Raw genomic sequence first — 18,148 nt, 5'->3', positions numbered from 1 at the left:
ACATCTCCCAGGACAAAGGACACCAAGACACTGGGTGATTTTTGGCAGCAGAGATTGGGAAGGCCAGAGAATGGGAGGGAGGCAGGCTGGGAAACTGGAAGAGCTGGAGCTGGAGCCTGGATTGGGAGCCCTTAATAGCTCTCCAGTTTTGGGGTGGGAGTAGGGTATGTATGGGGCCAAGCCAGCTAGAGGCCAAAGATAGGCCCTGAATGGCAGGATCCCACTAGCCTTCTGGGAAGGATGGAGGCTGGCTCTGTAGCAACTCAGTGGAATTAGCCTCATATTTCCTTGGGCCAGGCTCGGCCAAATTCTGGGAATACCCGAAGCTTTAAACAGATTCTAAAGCACTGGGGAACCTGGGCAAAGCTTCCTTGGCCTGGGGATGAATCACCACTCTTTAGCTTTTTGGTTTGCCACTCACTTTTCTACTGCACGCTCACCTTCTGTATTCCTCAGGGCCTTCCACAGACCAGGCCAGCTCCCTGTCCCCCTCTCCCCGGTGATCCCTGCCCTCCCTTCCTCTAAGCCCTAGAATGGCCCCTGCTCCTTCTCCCCACCCCCCAACTTTGTTCCAAGGCTCCTCCTACTCGCTCCCCATTGCATTTCCTCTCTTTCTGCACTTCTCAGTTCAAGTCTCCCACTGGGCCCAGGCCCAGGCCCTTCCCAGCTCCCTTCTAGGCGGAGCTGCTCTCTCTAGTTTTTTAACCACTAAGGGCTGGGCTAAGATGGTGACATACCTGAGCCTAAAAGAAAAATGTAGGCCTACATAGGAACAGAAGACAGGTAGAGTCAGAGAAGCCAGGGCCTACCCCCTCCAATTCTTCCCCTATCTTAAGACCAGGCTCACCGTTCAGCTTTGGGGTGCATCACACACACGCACACACACACCACCACCACCACCACCACCACCACCCCTCACCCCAGCCCCCCACAACCCACTGGTCTCCAGGCAACAGCACAAAGGGAAAGTGGAGAGAGGGGCCCGGGAGGCCCAGACAGAGCCAGCTGTAACCCAATCCAACCCAGAACCTTTGGGGGGGGGGGGGGGATGGCTGCCAGAGAAGCCCACCTAGCAAGGAGGGAGGAAAGGACAGAGGTTAGGAAATGTGGCTCCAACCAAAATGGTCTTGGTCAGTCCAGGAGTTGGAGAAGATAGATACTGGGAACCCCAGAGAAAACTGAGAGGCACAGAACACAGTGTGCCCCAAGGGGAACAGAAAGGGGCGCCAGGAGACAAGAGAGAAGGGAAAGATGAGATGCCCCTACTAAGAGGCTTGGAGGAGCAGGGGCAAGAACTGAAAATGGCTGAGTATGTCAGGGACACAGGAACAAGAGCAGTGAAATGGGTCCTGCCCATACAGGACTAAAATCCTCTTCTAGTTCTGGAGTTGGGCAGGATGGCAGGGTGCCCAGGACCAGAACTCAGAGTAGAAACAGAGTAGGAGGCCCATAGAGGGGACAGCCTTGAAATTCCTCCCATCCCACCCCTAGCTCAGGGGGAGCCTGGTGTCCCACAGAACCTTGCCTCCCTCTAGTGGCCACAGCACCCCGTGTGGAACACCTACCTGCTGGGCTCTGCTCTGTATCCCAGCCCTATGAGAGGGTTTCTCCCCCTAGGTGGTTCCTGGGTCCCCATCTCAAAGTCAGTGCTCCACTGGAGCTGAAGGTTTATAGTGGGTCTCCGGCCACACACTGGGGCCCTCCTCACAGGCCGAACCAGCCCTTGTGGTCCTGACTCTCAGGTTTCCAGGAACACTTTCTCAGGCCCACCTCCAAATCCTCTGGTACCATCCTTCCCTCCCCAGTTCCCCATCTTGCAGGGGGTGATGCCCACGCAGCGCTGCTGTGGCCCACAGTGGCCAGCAGCCCAGTGGAGAGAGGCCCAGTGGGGGAACTGCTCCAGTCCATAGCTTTATCCCTTCTTTGGTCAAGGCCCTATAGGAATCCAGAATGCTTTGGACCCTTTTTCCCAAAAATGCACACCCACACAATTTTTGACACTCCTAGGGATTCTTGGACTCCAGGTTAAGAGCCCTTCATTGACCTGGGTCCTGGGGCCAGGCTTGCTGATGAGAAGGCAGGGCCAACATGGTCCCCACCCAGCCGGGGAGGGGTAGGCAGGGCCATTGTCTTAGCCACACTGGTTGGGTTTCTTCATCTTTCTGTGTCCTCCCCAGCTCTGCTATCCAGTTTCACCAACTTCTGGGTGCTCCGTCTTCTCTCCCCTCATACAGACGAAAGACTCTTCAGACACAACAATGCACTGTGATTCAGACTTTAATGGTGGTGCTCATTTCAACGCCACAGAGGTGGTGGCAACTGTGGAGCGTGGCACAGGGGAGTGAGACATTGCTCGGGTGCAGCTGGAGGAAGAACAGGGTAGCCGGGGCTGGGGGAGAGCTATGGGGGAAGAGTCCCCGGGCACACAGCCCCACCTCTGGACTGAGCCGGCTTAGGTTAAGGGCTGGGAGACACGAAGGAACTGATGACAGGTCCCTTTTCTGTTACCCTTCCCACTCCATTTTCAGCAAGACCTCCCACCCCAGGCCATCTCGGAATCTACGGCCACGTGAAGTACACACGCACACACATGCGATCTCCTCTGGTCAGGCCAGGTTTTGGCCCTGGAGTTGTGGAGAAACGCTGAATTAATGAACAAGACGAGTGAACAATAAATAAACAAATAAATAATTCACTGAAGTCTTCGGCCAGGCACGATCACGCGGCCAGCGCTCCCCTCCCCCTCGGCACTGCACACTCCCTGGCTCAGATGCCACATGGACAAACGTGTGGAAGCGGCAGAAAGCACAGTGACACACGGCCCCTCTCTCAACACGTCCCCAGCCAGCCCTGATGCACCTGTACACAGACCCTGACTGTTCTTCCATGGGGACTCCCTTATAATCCTCAGTCCTGTGGCCAGTTTTTGAGGAGAGAGAATAGAAAGGAAAGAGAAGTGGAGAGTGTGGAGCCCAGAGCGGGGAGAGCACAGAGCAGGTGCTGGACAAGCCAAGGAACAGAGCGACAGGTCAGCCGGGGTGTCCGGGGTGAAATATCACAGAGCAAGACAGGAAGAGAGAGGATCCAGGAGGATGGGAGAGGGGTTCCAGGTCTCCAGGCAAGTAGAGGGATCACAGCACGCTGGGATTGCGGAAATTATGTCCAGCAAAGCGAGCTTCGTCCCCCAGCTCTTCTTCAATTCTGGAAGGGATGAGCCAGAAAAGAAATAAGGACGCAGGAGGATTCCACTTCTCTTTCCAGGAGGCCCCTATCCTCTCCAAGCCTGTCACACCACCTGTCCCTATGTCTGGCCCAAGCGGGGGCATCCCCTGGCTTCTCCACATGACCTGTGGGAGCCATCAATCAGGCCATGGGTAAACCCATCATTCGAAAACAAGTATTTTCTGGATATCTACTGTTCTCCAGGTCCTGGGTATCGGAGCTTTTAACCCTCTGGGCCCCGGGCTCCCATCCCCCAGGTTTCCTCACCTCATGAGCTGGTTGTACTTAGCCAGACGCTCAGAACGGCACGGGGCACCAGTCTTGATCTGAAACATCCCCAAACATATGCAGCTCAGTGGCTGCCCCTTCACTTCCTGAAAGGAAACTTACACTCCCTTGACATTCTCCCGACACCCGCAAACACCTGGAAAGAGAGACCCACCCGACAGAACCCACCAATTTCACAAAGATCGCCCTTGCACTCACTTGGCCTGTGCACAGCCCCACCACCAGATCGGCGATGAACGTGTCCTCAGTCTCTCCTGAGCGATGACTCACCATGACACCCCAGCCATTCTCCTGAGCCAGCTTGCACCTGCGGCCATACATCAGCACTGACCTCCAGCCTCTCACACTGGGCACTCTCTTCCCAGCCCCAACATTGGTCTATGTCGAGAAACACCTGGCCGGGGGTGCCTGGGTGGCTCAGTCAGTTAAGCGTCCGACTCTTGGTTTCAGCTCAAGTCATGATCTCACAGTTTTGTGAAATCGAGCCCCACATGGGGCACTGTGCTGGCAGGGCACTCCTTGGGATTCTCTCTCCCTCTCTCTCTCTCTGTCTCTGCACCCCTCCCCGCGCCCCCACCCCCCCCTCCCCTACTGACTCACACTGTCTCTGTTCACTCAAAAATAAATAAATAAACTAAAAAAAACCAAAAAACAAAAAACACCTGGCAGGAAGCTCTCTGGGAGGGGCACAGGGCATGGGGTGGAGGGGGCAGAGCCTGAAGAGCTGGGAAGGTGACTGTAGGTTCCCTGCTCTCTTCAGCATCTATGCCAGGACGAGGCTGGGAGCACTTGCCAGAGGCATCCTGTAGAAACAGGGGCCGGGTAGGGGAGAGCCAGGGGACACTCACGCTTGGATGGCTTCCGTGACTGAGCCGATCTGGTTGACCTTGAGCAGCAGACAGTTGCAGGCCTTTTCCTCCACTGCCCGCTCGATACGCTTTGGGTTGGTCACTGTCAGGTCATCGCCCACGATCTGGATCCCTACATTGGCTGTGAACTTCGACCAGGCGGCCCAGTCATCCTGGTCAAAGGGGTCCTCGATGGAGACCACTGCAGGGAGAGCAGGAGGGGCTGCTGACCCTCCCTGGGGTTTGCATCAGGCAGGAACACCCACCCTGTGATTCCCTGAAATGGATACATCCCCTGGCTAACTTAGCCTGCTCATCCTTGCTTCCCTGCCTCCGAAATAAGCCTGCCCTGACACTTACCTAGATTCTTTCTGAAAACCTTCCACACAACGCGGAGTACTAACCACTATGCGATCACGCCCGACACCTTCCGAACACCTTCCAAAAAACAAGGGTTCAGGATCTTTCTCGTAACCGCCTTTGCATTTTCCCACCTTCATTACCAGGAAGCTTTCCCTCTGTGCTATTCTAAATCCCTCATTTTGCATTTATGTCTTGCTCTGTCTCAGGGAAACGGAAACCAGCCTCCTCCCTGCAGGGGTCACAGCCTTTAGTGGGTTTGGAGAGGGTAGTTCAGCTCCTCCTCAGCCTTCCCATCCTACCCCCATAGCGCTTCCAGCTCCACTCAGCATCTACAACTTCATCAGTCAAAAACACTGATAGGTACAAGCTCCCTGCTGGGCCCAGTCACCCTCTCACCATGACTGGTTCCTTCCAAAGCCCTCCCCGTGATCCCAGCCACTGCGGGACACACGACTTTAATTAGGACCGGAAGCAGATGAAACAGATTCACCATAGGTACCTGCACATTTACATTACATACAAAGCCAGCCCCTGCAGAAGGCTCTTTGGTCCCTGTCCTGGTTCTCTGGCTCTGCTTAGGACACCTCCACCTGGCACCTAAGTCAGTGCCCCACAAGGTCCCAGGCTGCCCCACACATCCCCGCCTGCCCCTTGGCCCTTGCGCTGCCCTCCCTCCCATAGCCCTTGTTCTCACCAGGATAGTCCCTGACAAAATCCTGGTAGAGGGCCCCCAGCTGGTCCCCAGTGATGTATCGGGAGGGATCAGCAGGAGACTTAAAGTCCAAGTCATATTTGCCATCGCGATGAAACTCCGAGGCAGCGACATCCATGCCAATGACAATCTTTTCTGTGTAGCCAGCCTTGTCGATGGCTTCCTTCACCAACTCCAAGGCTGGGGATGGAATATAGTGGGATCACCAGCAGGAAGGGTGGGCAAAGAGGAATGTGAAAAAGAAAGAAATTCAGAGCCGAGGCACAGGACTGGTGCTGGGAAGAAGCCTGGCTACAATTGTTGTTAGGGTCATCCCAGGTCTGGGAAGAGCAGACCATCTTCTAAGAGGACAGAGGAATGGAATTCTGTTCGTAACAGGTTTTTTTTGTCAATAGCCATCGTTTATTATGGGCTATGTCACCTAAGTACAATGGTGCTAAGAGGGAGATACTGTTGTTGTTCCCATTTTACAGGCAAGAAAGACAAGCACAGAGAAGTTGAGTAAGAAAGATCACTAGCCAGTAACTCTTAAGTCAAGGTTCAAATGGAGGCAATTTGACCCCAGAACCTGAACTCTTAGCCACTTCCTGTTATTGTTTTTTTTTTTTTTTTTTTTTTTCTTAAGTTGAGAGTGGGGAGGGCAGAGAGAAAGAGAGAGCAAATCTTAAGCAGGCTCCACACTCAGCACAGAGCCCAAAGCAGGGCTCGATCCCACAGCTCTGAGATCATAACCCGAGCTGAAATCAAGAGTCAGACACTCAACTGGCCACCCAGGCGCCCCTTCCTGTTATTGTTTCTATTCACTATATAGCTCCTCCCACAGCAGAGAAAAATTAGGGATCTTAGAGACCTGAGAGGTTGGGGGTAGAAATGGGATAGACTCAGAATTGAATCCCTGCAGTACAGTATATCTCATCAAACTGAGAATCCTACAAAGTTCAAGTCCAGGATGGGTCCTCCATGTCACTTAGACCACCTCCCAGCATTCCCAGGGGCTCCAGTAAGAACTTACAGTTGCTAACAGATCTGGCTGGACAGGTGAAGACTATCCTCTTAGGCCTGCCTGTAAATGTGGCAGGCCCTCTGGGACCCACTCCCGGTATGGGTTCCTCTTTGAGCTGGCTCAAGGGCCTCCCACCCATACTCCTCAGGATCTGGGGAGCTGTGTGGCCCTTTCTGATGTCCAAGGACAGAGCAAGGCTTAAAGCAGGGAGTAGGGCTCCTGGCCTCACCTTCACTGTTCTCCAGGATGTTGGGGGCAAAGCCACCTTCATCTCCCACATTGGTGGCATCCTTGCCATATTTGTCCTTGATGACCCCCTTGAGTGTGTGGTAGACCTCCGCCCCAAGTCGCATGGCATCGCGAAAACTCTCAGCGCCCACTGGAAGGATCATAAACTCCTGCATGGCCAGCTTATTCCCAGCATGAGAGCCACCATTGATCACGTTGAAGGCCTGGGGGGCCACAGGACAGAAAAGTCACAGAGCACTTCCCTCCTCTGCCCCTGGGTTGTTAACCCAAGATCCCACACCTGCTCCAGCTTCCCAGACTCAAAGTCTCAAGTCTCCCTCCTTTCTCTTTAGGTGCCTCAATGCACTCCCCCCCCCCACCCCCATCATTCTTCACAAGGTTTCATGCTCTCCCCCCACCCACCCCTGGGACAGGCACAGGCGTGGTGCAGTGCTCACCGGCACAGGCAGGATGAGGTCTGAGTTCCCGGCCAGCTGAGCAATGTGGCGGTATAGGGGCAATTCCCGCTCGGCCGCCCCTGCCTTACACACGGCCAGGGACACACCCAGGATGGCATTGGCCCCAAACTTGGCTGGGAGATTACAGAGGAAGGCACTGAGCAAAGTGTCCCCTAAATTTCCGAGCCCTTGACTCCACTTATATACCCCAAAAGGAGCCAGTAAAAGAGATCCCCTCTCCCCTCTCCACTCCTGAGACACCTCATCAGTCCTCTCCTGAAAATAGCAGGACACACACACACACACACACACACACGCTCGATTTAATGGGAAAGGGCAGACAGCTCCACCTATTTCTAAACATCTTGAGGCCAGACTGTCCCCTGCCAGCTCCCCCCCTTCACGCTGCAAAGTTCTTCTGTCTAATGTCACTCCCTCCTACTGTGGTTAAATTCTTCTTCTCTTGCTCTGGCTTTGAGAGGAGAATGGAAGGTGGGCTAGTCCAGACAGCCTTCCGACGGAAGTCCCCACAGCACTGGCCCCTTCAGTGCCCTGTCTGCTCCACACACCCGCCCTGCTCACACCTCCTCACTTTCTCCCAGCCCTGGCTTACATTTGTTCTCGGTCCCATCCAGCTCCAACATCAGGTTGTCAAGCTTCTCCTGCTCCACCACCGACAGACCCTGTAGACAGAGCCACCATCACCCCAGGCCAGGATGGAGGCTGAGCCCAAAGGCAGAGGGCCCCACCCCATTCCCACATAGGCTCACAGCTGGCCAGCAGCCAACCAGGTTTCTGTGAAAGCAGCCTGTCTGGATTGGGAGCAGGGGTGGGGAAGGAGTCTCCCCACACTCTCCTCGAGAAGTATGATTCCCAAGAGGAATCTCCCTTCTCTCCCTCCTCCCCTCATCCAGGATTGCTTCTAGGACCCTGGTCCTGCCCACCACCGCCCCCAGCAAAGAGCAGGCCTCACTGAGCTGATGAGGGCTGGAGCAATGGTGGTGTTGATGTGGTCCACTGCCTTCAGGACACCTGGGGAGAGGCAGAGAGGCCAGACTGGGTCAGGCTGGGAAGGGCCAGAAGTGGGGCGCAGGCAAGAAGGGGGCTGTGGACTGGTGTGAGGTAGGAGTATAAAGCTGAGGGATGGGAGAGTCTGGAAAAGAGAAAAGGCCTCACCTTTGCCCAAGTAACGCTGTTTGTCCCCATCCCGCAGCTCCAGGGCCTCATAGATACCAGTGGAGGCTCCACTGGGCACTGCAGCCCGGAAGAGACCTGAGAGAGGGACACGAAATAAGGAGGGACAGAGAAGGACACTACAGGGACCAGGGATTCCTTCAGCTTTCTAGCTCTAACCTATCCCCACACTGCTCCCTAACATACACACATACACACACACACACACACACACACACGCACACACACACAAGCATAAGCAGGGGCCTCATCTGCCCAGTTGAGGTCCCACAAGTACAAGTAGGAACCCACAGATATGAAGCTATGCAGGCAGCACACATACGCGCACACGCACACAGGTACACACACAGGTCTGCGGAGGCAGGATATATCCCATACATAAAATAGAATACAGAGATGAGCCTATCTGGGCTCCGCTGGACAAGAAGTATCCAACCCTCACATTCCAAGCTGGTGAACCTGGCCCAGCACCCCATCCCCACTGGGAATCAAGGCAGCTTCCCCTCCCTAGCCAGGGGAAACCCAGCCTGAGGGCTGTGGGAAGGCCCATGCCCTGCCCACTACCTTTGGCGGTGTAGAGATCCACCTCCACCGTGGGATTCCCACGGGAGTCCAGGATCTCCCGCGCCCAGATCTTCTCTATCGACATGATGGCTGAGTTATTGGGTGGAAGGAAAGGAAGGAGAAAGATAAGAGGTTTAGAGAGGTGGAGCCTGATCAGTGGGAGGGGCCAGAGACTGGGAGCCATGGGAAAGAGGTTACTGCAGTGGGTGGGGGGTGGGGAGGAGCTGGCTGCAGTCCCGGCTTTAGAAGGGATCCCCCCCACCCCACGGGGAGAGAAGGTCAATGCAGTGAGGAAGGGGAGGTCACTGCAGTGGGGGGCGGGGTAGGATCAAACGGGTGAGAAGGGAGGACACCGCAGTGAGGAGGGAGGGGCACTAGCAGAGGTTCCCTCGCCCCCCTCAGTAGCTCCAGCAGCAGATTCGTGGTGGGGTTCCCCCAGATCTCAGAGTGTAATGGCGGCCAGACTTGCATTTCTCCTTGTTGACAAAAGAGGATGGGCTGTCTGGGGCCTCTCCTCCAGAGCCCTCCTCCCCCGCAACCTAACACCCCCAACCCCACTCCAAGATCCCAGCCTCTCTCCTAAACATACGTCTCTCCTCTTCCCAAGAGATGGACAGTAGAGAAGTCTGGGGAGAGGGTCCTGGAGAAGCCCTCAGACCCTGGGGGTTGCAGCGGGGGCGGGGAGGGAGACGAGATCTGGGGGGAGAGGCAACGCTGGGCACATCCTTCCCCCCCCACCCCACGCCAGCCCCTAGACAAATTCTCCCCTCCTCCCATCCCTCCCCCATCCAGCGGCGAGAAGCAATGTAAAAGGAGAGGGGCAGTATGGGGGAGGAGGGGGAGAGAGGGGAGTTCAGAAGTCTAGGGATGCTGAAGAATGGGAAGAGAAGACGTTTCTCCAGATGCAAAGCCAAGGGACGTGCCAGGATAAAAATGCACAGCCCAGGGAGACCCCGAACTTAACGGCGACAGAACCGGAGGCGGAGAGGGGCCGAGGGAGAGGGGCAGGCAAGGGTGGAGTAAAGGCGCAGTTAGAAACAGGTGCGGAGAGGCCTGACGCCCAGATGAGGAGGGGGCGACCGCCACTAACCGAGAGTAGCGGTCCTAGAAGGCCTGGGAGGGAGGGTGCCTGGGGAGGTGCAGATGACTGAGCAGGTGCGCAGCGCCACGGGGCAAGGGATGCGCGCAGGCCAGGGGAAAGGGCGGGGGGCGCGGCGGCGAGGGGAGGGGGCCGGAGGGGTGCAGGGGCCCGCTGGGGCTTCACCTCGGGTCTGCAGACTCAGCCTGTGGCGATGGCGGTGGCGGCGGCGGCGGCGCGGAGAGAGCGGGAGTGGTGGCGGCGGCGGCGGCGGCTGCGGCTCCCGGGCGGCGGGCGGGGGGCGGGCGGGGGGAGGCGCCGATAGGGCCGGGCGGGCGCATGTGACCCGGAGCCCCCGATGAGTCAGGAGCCTCCGGCGGAGGCGCACGTAGGAGTGCGGGTGGGGGGCCTATGGGGGGGCGGGGTGGGGGAGGGCGCGGGGGAGAGCTATGGGGGAGGGGCTAGGGGCGACCCAGGACCTGGCCCCCAGCACCCACGCGCGCTCACACCCACGCTCTGCCCCCCTCGAAGGTAACAGGCACAGCCTCACACCAGTGAAGCCCATGACAGACTTGGTGTCTCACAACCCCAGTCAGACACAAGAGTATCAAAATGTCTCTTTATTTGAAAACCGAACTGTTGTAACACACCCAGCCGCCTCCGCAGCTCCTCTGCAGCCAACTCTAGGAGCATCCCCTGGTCCCATCCAGGCCTGATTTCCCCATACCTGCCCGAGGGCTGCCACACCCAAACACACACACACACACACACACACACACACACACACACGTTCCAGGCAGGGCTCAGGCCCACCCGGACGCTGCCCAGGTGCCCACCCAGAGCCTGGACAGCAAGCTGTGATGAATTCCCAGGTGTGAGGCAAGAGAGGGCATGCTCTGTCTCAGGATGAGGGGGGTGAACGTGGCAGCCCCCCTAACTGGGAGTCTTCTCGGGTCTTAGGGCCAGTGTCTTTGATCTCCTGGAGGAAGAGGACAGAGGTAAAGCCTCTGGGCCTTTTACTGCATTCCCCATACTGCCTGTGACCCCATCACTGGTGCCCAGGGGCCACACCTCCCTGGGCTCACCTCCCCAGTCTCTTTCTGCCTCATTTTCCCTCCTTTCTTCCCAGAACCCCTGTTTCCTGTTATTTTTAGCTTCAGATTTTTAGTGCAAGATCTTCCTCCCCTGCCTCCCCCCAGCTTCCATCCTCAACCACCACCTCCACCCCTTCCCCCTACCCCTCACCACACCCCAGACCTATCCTTTCCAGCTGATCTCCACTGTGTGTCACACGTGGCCACCAGCCCTCCACCAGCATCTCTGCCAGCCTCCCAGATTCTCTTTCGTTACTTTTCCTCCCCTAATGTATTCTCCTAAGCCTTTCCTCAGCTCCTCCTAGGCCCTCCTGGTCCTCTCTACTCACTCTGAGACACCCCTTGACTCCTAACTCTGGTCTTTCCAAGGGTTCTCCTGCCATGTCCCTGCCTCAGCCACCTCCTCCCGTAGCAGCTTCTCTTCCCCTGGCTGCCAGACCCCTGGCCTCCTCTTCCTGCCTCTCTGTCTGCTTCCTTACTATTCTTGGAGGCTAAAAGAGCTGCTGCTACATGGAAGACTGCTCCAGTTCGAAGCTGTGCTCAGGCTCAGCCTCCTGCTCCTGGGTCTCCTTCATCCTCTGACGGATCTCATCAGCCTCAGCCCGCTCCTCCTCCTCGTAGAAATCTTTATCCAGGCGTTGGAGGTGTGCTATCTGCACCAGGGCCTCCTGGCGATAGTCACTCTCATCTGTACACGGGTTGTCCAACAGCACCAAGGCTCGCAGCTTGGGCAGGTCCCGAAGCTTGGCCAGCTCTCCCAGGCGGGTCACCATGTTGCCCCTGCCGGAGTGGTCAGGAGGGATTCACCTTGGGGCAGGATGGGCTTTGGGGGCCAGCTCCCAGGAATGGAGCCTCTGAGGGAATCTCCCACCGGGTTCCCTAGAACCTGCCTCTGTGGACTGGCGTGCTCAGCATTGCGAGCTCTGCAGCAGAGGGGCTGTCTGTCCAACCTGCTCCAGTCCTGCCTCTGCCCTTCCAGGAACCTGGGAGCACCATGGTCTGTTCTGTAATGCGCCAGTCGTATTTGTCCTTCTGGAGCAGCAAAGCTAGGTCCCAGCCCTGTCTTGTAGTTGGGAGGGGAGGGGGGACATCTCCCTTGCAAAGCCAAACTTCTGTTATCAATCCTACCTAGTCAAAGGTTAGCAAGTAGGAGGCAGGCCAGTGGACAAGGAGCTGGGCTTTAAGTTCACGGAGGTGAGTGGTGCAATGTGGGTGCTGCGTTCAGGAAGGAGCCTAGAGCTAGAGACGGTCTGGGGCCTCCTGGCCTGAAGAACAAGCTTCATCTCCTAATGCGCCTCATTAAACATAAAATATGTTTATTTTCATGTTCTTGTCTCATGCCTCTAGGAAATCAGGTTTAATTGTTGTTTCAGCCTTAACCTCAACGGAGGTGACTACACCTCACAGGGTGTTTCTCACTGGGAGCCCTACTCCCACTGCACTTCGTGCTGGGCTGTCCTGTGCATTCCATTGCCCAGTCATTGAGCTACCTCTTCCCCACTACACTGAACTTCCAAACAACCCCAATTAACAGCCATTGAGGAGGGTCCATTATCTCAGGCTAGACCATTAAAGGAAAGGAGCCCACCGCCCACCCCGCCGCCCTGCCGCCCCGCAGCCCCAGCCCTGCCTGACCAATATGGCAGAACTAATTAGCAAGAGATTGCTCCAGAAGCCATGGCAGGAATTGGAGCTTCAAGGTGCAATCACATCTCTTTACTTGGAGATTCTCTTTCCTTTGCCAGCTTTAAGAATTTGGCCATGTTGACTAAGGAGGCAGTGTCCTTACATCTTGCTTAAAGAAACACACATGAAATCCTCCATCAGACAAGGGTTGCTGAAAGAAAATCACCCCCTGATCCCTAGTGCCTTTCTATCTAGAGAATTTCTTTCAAATACTCTTCTCTCCTCAAATATGAGCACATCTTGTGTTTTATATCTGTAAGGGAGCCATCCCTTACAGGTGGGGCTCAGGAGAAGAGAGGCAGGAAATGGGATGGGGAATAAGGGTCCCGGAGATGGGAGAAGGGCAGCAGAAATTTACATGGAATAGGACCAAGAAAAGAGAATTGGAGCCAGACTCTGAGTCCCTTGAGGACAGGGACCGTCTCTGATTCCTTTAAATGTTGCCAAAACACAGCACAAAGCCCTGGCATATAGCATGTTCTCAAGAACTGTGGATGGAGTGAATAAAGATTCGGGAGTCTCAGGCTATAAAGGTCTCAGTGTTGCAATTAGGACTGAATGCAGAAGACAGTAAGGAAAGGAGGGGTAAAGATCAGGATGAAGGTTGAGGTGAGAATCTAGGAGTGGACTAGGATTGGGACTTTGGGGCCAGGGAGGAATATGGGGTCAAAAGCTGCTCCTGGTCCAGGGTAGGGGCAAGGTGGGGCCCGGAGGGGGTACATACCTCAGGTTGAGATACTGTAACGATGTCATTTCCTTGGAAAAGCCACTCAGAGTCTCAATCTGGTTGTCTCGAAGATGCAAGGTAGTGAGATTGCTTAGGTTCTCCAAGCCCTCCACCTTCTTCAGCATGTTCTGGGCCTAGACCCCAGGATACAGTGCATAGATTGGGAGAAAGTAGCAGGGACAGGGAAGAGAAGTCAGAGGCAACCTAAGAGTGGAGACAAAGGAGTGCAGGAGGGGAGTGGAGGTGGGTAGAGGTTGTGTAGAGAGTAAAGAAGACTAGGAGATGCTTCCAGTCCAGAGAAAGGTCAGCAGTAACCCCCTACTGCTCATCCCACCAAAGCCACTTCTTGATTAAGGAGAGATGCTTCAACCCACCCCCAGGCCCAAGAGTACCCACGGCTCCACTGAGGAGAAATGCACTATCCTAGAATGAAGAAGCTCAAGAGTCAAAAACACGACATTTAAGTGGCTGCCTTAGCCTGGTATCTGTGCCTCAGTTAGAGCAAATTATGCTACTGCCTGTATCAAAGCAAATTGTCTTTATTCCTATGCATTATGTATTATCAGCCCTGCTAGGTGATAAGTACCTTGTCTGCTTTAACTTGGCGTCCCCATAGCATCTGGCACCAACTAAGGGCTCAAGAAATGATACCAAATTATCACGATGATGATGAAGCTAGTAGCTGAGCCTCCTAGACACCAGGCATCCTGGCCCCCAGAACAGTGCCCACCTTCTTGCACCAACCACCCTCTAACCCAGTGAGCTACCAAGAAGAGGTTCTTCAGTTTAGGAAGGTTGATTCCCAGGGTGGTTTCTATCTGGTTCCCCCGAAGCTCCAAGGTGTGCAGGCTGATCAGCTTTTGGGGGTCCAGACCTGTCACCATGCGGATGCGGTTACCTAAGGAGCAGGAGGGTATTAGGAGCTCAGAAGGCCACTCCAGATATTCAGCAGGAGACCCTGAATGTTGGGAGCCTCTGCATCCTCCTCTCTGTCTCATGTCTGGTGGATATGAGGAGGGACAGCTCCAGAGTTAACACCCCTGGGGCCCTGGGGCAAGTAGTATGGTAGTACAAGGGCCAAATGGACATGTTCACCCAAGCCTTTGAGGAGTGACTGAAGAATCCCCAGCAATCCCCATGGCTAACTCCTTCTCCTCCTTCAAATATTTGCTCAGATCAAGCTTCTCAATGATACTTGTCCTTACCAACCTGTTTGAAGTTGCACTTGTGCCTCTATTCATTCCCTTTACCCTAATTTACTTTTCAACAGCACATATTGCCTCTTAACGTACTATATAAATTTGCTTATGTACTATGTTCATTGATAGTTGTCTGTCTCCCCTGACCAGAATGGAAGCTACATGCAAGTAAGGATTTTGTTTTGTTTACAGCTACATCTCCAGCACATAGAAATGTCACAACAAATCATAATGGATGTCGGAATGAATAAATGAATGAGTGAAAATTGCTTTGTGGCACAACCAAAGACCTCACTGCCCATTTCTGTTGGCTACACGCGAGGAAAGAAAGAATCTCATGTAGCCCAACCTAAGGACCCACCTTTGAGATCCAGGCTGCCCAGACGAGGGTGAGAGATGCCCTCTGTGTCAGTGATCTGGTTATAGGCAAAACTGGCAACCTGCAGGTAGGGCAGTTCATTCAGCCGGGCACTCCGCAGATGGTTGCCATCAGCCTTGAGCCAGAGCAGGTGTGTAAGGAAATTCAGTGGGGACAAATCTGTCAGGTGGTTCTCAGAAACATCCACATAGCGCAGATGGATGTAGGAACGCAACAAGTAGATATCTGTCAGATCCCTAGGAGATGGCAAAGGCCAGAGTTAGGGTTAAGAATCCAGCAAGGACTGACAGAGGTGCTAAAGCAGGGGGCAATAGGGAGATGGCCTATTAATGGAGAGAAGATTGAGTGACAGATGGGAGTGGTAAGGAAGCGGGACAGAAGGTAGGTGGGTTCTTAACAGTGAGCAGGGACCTTTCTTTGGTGGAGAGCCAAGAACCAACACTGTGAAGGACAAGTGAAGGAGTCCAGGAGGAATCTCCTGACACACCCTCACAGCCTCCAATTCCCCAGGCCATCTCTGATGGAGTCACAGGGCTCCAGAAAAGTAAATTCTACCCTTCCCTTCCACTGGCCAAGGTAAGAGAGATCCAAATTCCCAGCTGAGGCACCCAAGAAAGAGGGTGAGAAAGGAAATTGGGCCCTACAACCTCAGGCCTCTTCTGGTCCCCCATAAAGGCACCTCTCTTTAACCTCCAGCTTGACATAAGCATGAGCCAGTCCATTGCCCGTCTTGCAGAGCAAAGAAAGCCCTTCCTTCATCATGTCCTCCGTGAGGGGGGTGGGCAACCACTGCAAGAAGAAGTGGAGTCAGGCATCCCTTTCCAGCCCAACTGGATCCCTTTGCCCTAGGACCCCTCTGCTCCCATGCTCGCACTTCCTCAGAGAGGTCTTCTCCCTCCTTCCTGTAGTCCTCCCACTCCTCTGTCTCCCTCTCATCCTCTTCCTTTTCCAGATCATCCTGGTCTGCATCGAAGTCTTCCAGATCATCTTCATCTGACATCTTTCTTCCTGGCTGAAGGCTCCGGAGTCAAATCAAGCTCAGTGCTCCTCCTGAGAAAGAACGTCTCCTCAGCTTTGACCAGCCCTCAGCTCCCTCGCCTCCATTGACAGGGTACCCCTTCCCATCACCCTTGACCTCTGACCTCCTCCCAACCGTGCTTCCTTCCTCATCCCTGTGAGCGTCTCATTTGGACTCCCAACCTCCGCTTCCGACTTCCCACCAAGGACCTGTCTCCCTTCAGGATGCCTCCCCAGGCTTTTCCTACCCTTCACAGTGGCCCCACTGTCTTCTAGTAGCTCCGCCTCCCTTCTCCCTGAATGTCCTCTCCCCAGTTCTTCCCATCTCCCCCTTAAGCCACGTTCTCCTACCAGCCTCCTACACCCCTCCCTTCCCTTCCATCCCTAACACCTGATCCACTCATTTCTTTGAATTTTCCCACCCCGTCTAGCCCCTTTTCCCTGTCCCCTCTGGGGCACCAGGCTGACGCCGTCTCCAACCCTCCCACCCAATCCTTCGCTCGCAAAGGGACGCAGACCCTGGTTCTGCTCGACTAAAGATGAGGTTCCGGAGAGGGTCTTGGCCCCGACCAGGAAGGACTGCTTTGAAAGACGAGAAAGGCGCAAGGAGGCGTCGCGTACTGCTGTTATGGCAACCAGGGGGCGGAACACTTGGCTACTTCCGCGGGGCAACTGCTTAGAGGGCCGTGAGGGGACCACAACGAACTGAACGGAAAATCTGCCCGGGAGCAAGTGGACCAGTTGCCAGGTAAGGAGGGGCCAGCTTCCCCACCCGCAGAAGTGCGTTAATTGGCGCAGGGCAAAATCAGTGGGTGGGGCTTGGAACAGAGCTGTGGGGAGGGGAGATGGGCGGGGCTACTCGTACGTCACTCAAGACGTTAAAGGGACCGCACATCCTCAAAGGAAAAGTACTGTGAATTGCAATGAAACATCCTCCGGAGCTAAAGGGGAAGGAGGAGCAAGAAATACCAAAGCACGTGGTGGTCTGGTTTCTACCCCCACCCCAGCCTTGCACTTAGTTGACCTTTGTAAGGTGGCTTGGTGGAGTGGAAGGAGCCCAGGCCCAATGTATCTTAAGGCCTGTGTTGAGGAGTCTTGGCAGATCTGCAGTTTACTAGCAATTTACCTAAGACTATTTTCTCATCTGTAAAATAGGCTTAGCTATACCAACTGACAGGGTTCGAGTATGAGTGTAATCTATGCTAACACACTGTAGATTGCTAAACCCAGTTTGGGAGCATTTCACTTTTCCTCATATCTTGGACTGGTTTGATGCAAACCTTTGGGGGCTAGTAAGGGAGAAAATCCAACAAGTGCCCACTGAACTACTCCTCATCGAATGCTGTTATATAAATAACAAGACCTGATACAAGCATACCCAGGTACTCAGGCCTGTGTGACTTGTTGAAGGAGATGAAAAAGCAGTTGAGATTCAAGAAATATTTCTGGAGAGATTGTGGGCTGTGTGAGATGCCTTCACAAGTGATAACTTAATCTTCACACCAGTCCTGTGAGATAGATATTTGAAAGAAGAGGAAACTAAGGCTCAAGGAGGTTACTATTTATGACACAATTCCTGTCAGGGGAAAAAGGAGATAGTACCAATCTGTGGAATCTAATATAAATAAAAACAATTGGGCAACAAGGTAAGATATCATGTGATTGTTAAATTGTGTGCTACAGACTTTATATAACATGCAAAGTGATCTGATGGAAGATGCAGTGGGCTGGAAATCAGGACATGTTACCTCCTACTCTGTCTAGCTTGGGTAATATAGTTAATAGACAAATCTATTCACTTGATGTCATGGAAATAGCAGGGGCTTTAAAGTCAGAGAGACCAGGTTCAAAACCCACTCTACCGTTTAATAACTGTGTGTTCCTCAGCATGTTATATAATTTTACTGAGGTTTAATTTTCACATTTGTGAAATAGAGATAAAAATGTCCACTTCCAAAAGGATTGTTAGAAGTTTAAAAGAGATGATGTGGGTAAATGGCCTTGCACTTAGTTGGCCTTCAGTAAGCAATTCTGTGCCCCCTCCCCACCTCTTGCCTGTTTCCTCAGTCCTGAGGTTGTCATGAGGAA

The 18,148-nt window shown here is 54.2% G+C and overlaps 3 protein-coding genes across 4 annotated transcripts in view; 1 reads left to right on the top strand and 2 right to left on the bottom strand.

Moving 5' to 3' along the window:
* Window positions 1-18,148, top strand: part of PHB2 (prohibitin 2) — a 127,277-nt gene that overhangs the window by 41,115 nt on the left and 68,014 nt on the right. The window lies entirely within an intron of this gene.
* Window positions 2,262-10,274, bottom strand: ENO2 (enolase 2). Of its 2 annotated transcripts, XM_060658535.3 has the most exons (12): window positions 10,145-10,274; window positions 8,881-8,970; window positions 8,299-8,394; window positions 8,096-8,154; window positions 7,736-7,805; window positions 7,123-7,256; window positions 6,666-6,888; window positions 5,416-5,613; window positions 4,359-4,560; window positions 3,709-3,817; window positions 3,490-3,548; window positions 2,262-3,201 (listed from the first exon to the last, which is right to left on the bottom strand). In XM_060658535.3, the coding sequence occupies exons 2-12, from the start codon at window positions 8,963-8,965 to the stop codon at window positions 3,132-3,134; spliced, it is 1,305 nt and encodes a 434-aa protein (XP_060514518.2). In that variant the 5' UTR covers window positions 8,966-8,970; window positions 10,145-10,274; the 3' UTR covers window positions 2,262-3,131. The 2 variants fall into 2 exon arrangements, with proteins under 2 accessions (XP_060514518.2, XP_060514519.2); XM_060658536.3 differs by lacking the exon at window positions 8,881-8,970 and having other exon boundaries at window positions 10,145-10,247.
* On the bottom strand, window positions 10,564-16,889 carry LRRC23 (leucine rich repeat containing 23). The gene is made up of 8 exons (XM_060658539.3): window positions 16,579-16,889; window positions 15,918-16,093; window positions 15,723-15,832; window positions 15,026-15,279; window positions 14,233-14,363; window positions 13,463-13,599; window positions 11,532-11,832; window positions 10,564-10,937 (listed from the first exon to the last, which is right to left on the bottom strand). The coding sequence occupies exons 2-7, from the start codon at window positions 16,041-16,043 to the stop codon at window positions 11,559-11,561; spliced, it is 1,032 nt and encodes a 343-aa protein (XP_060514522.3). The 5' UTR covers window positions 16,044-16,093; window positions 16,579-16,889; the 3' UTR covers window positions 10,564-10,937; window positions 11,532-11,558.

The sequence above is a fragment of the Panthera onca genome, chromosome B4 (assembly GCF_046562875.1).
Source record: "Panthera onca isolate mPanOnc1 chromosome B4, mPanOnc1 haplotype 2, whole genome shotgun sequence".
In the NCBI taxonomy this organism is placed as follows: domain Eukaryota; kingdom Metazoa; phylum Chordata; class Mammalia; order Carnivora; family Felidae; genus Panthera; species Panthera onca.
The sequence above is the reverse complement of the archived record's forward strand: the minus strand, read 5'-3'. Positions and strand labels throughout refer to the sequence as shown.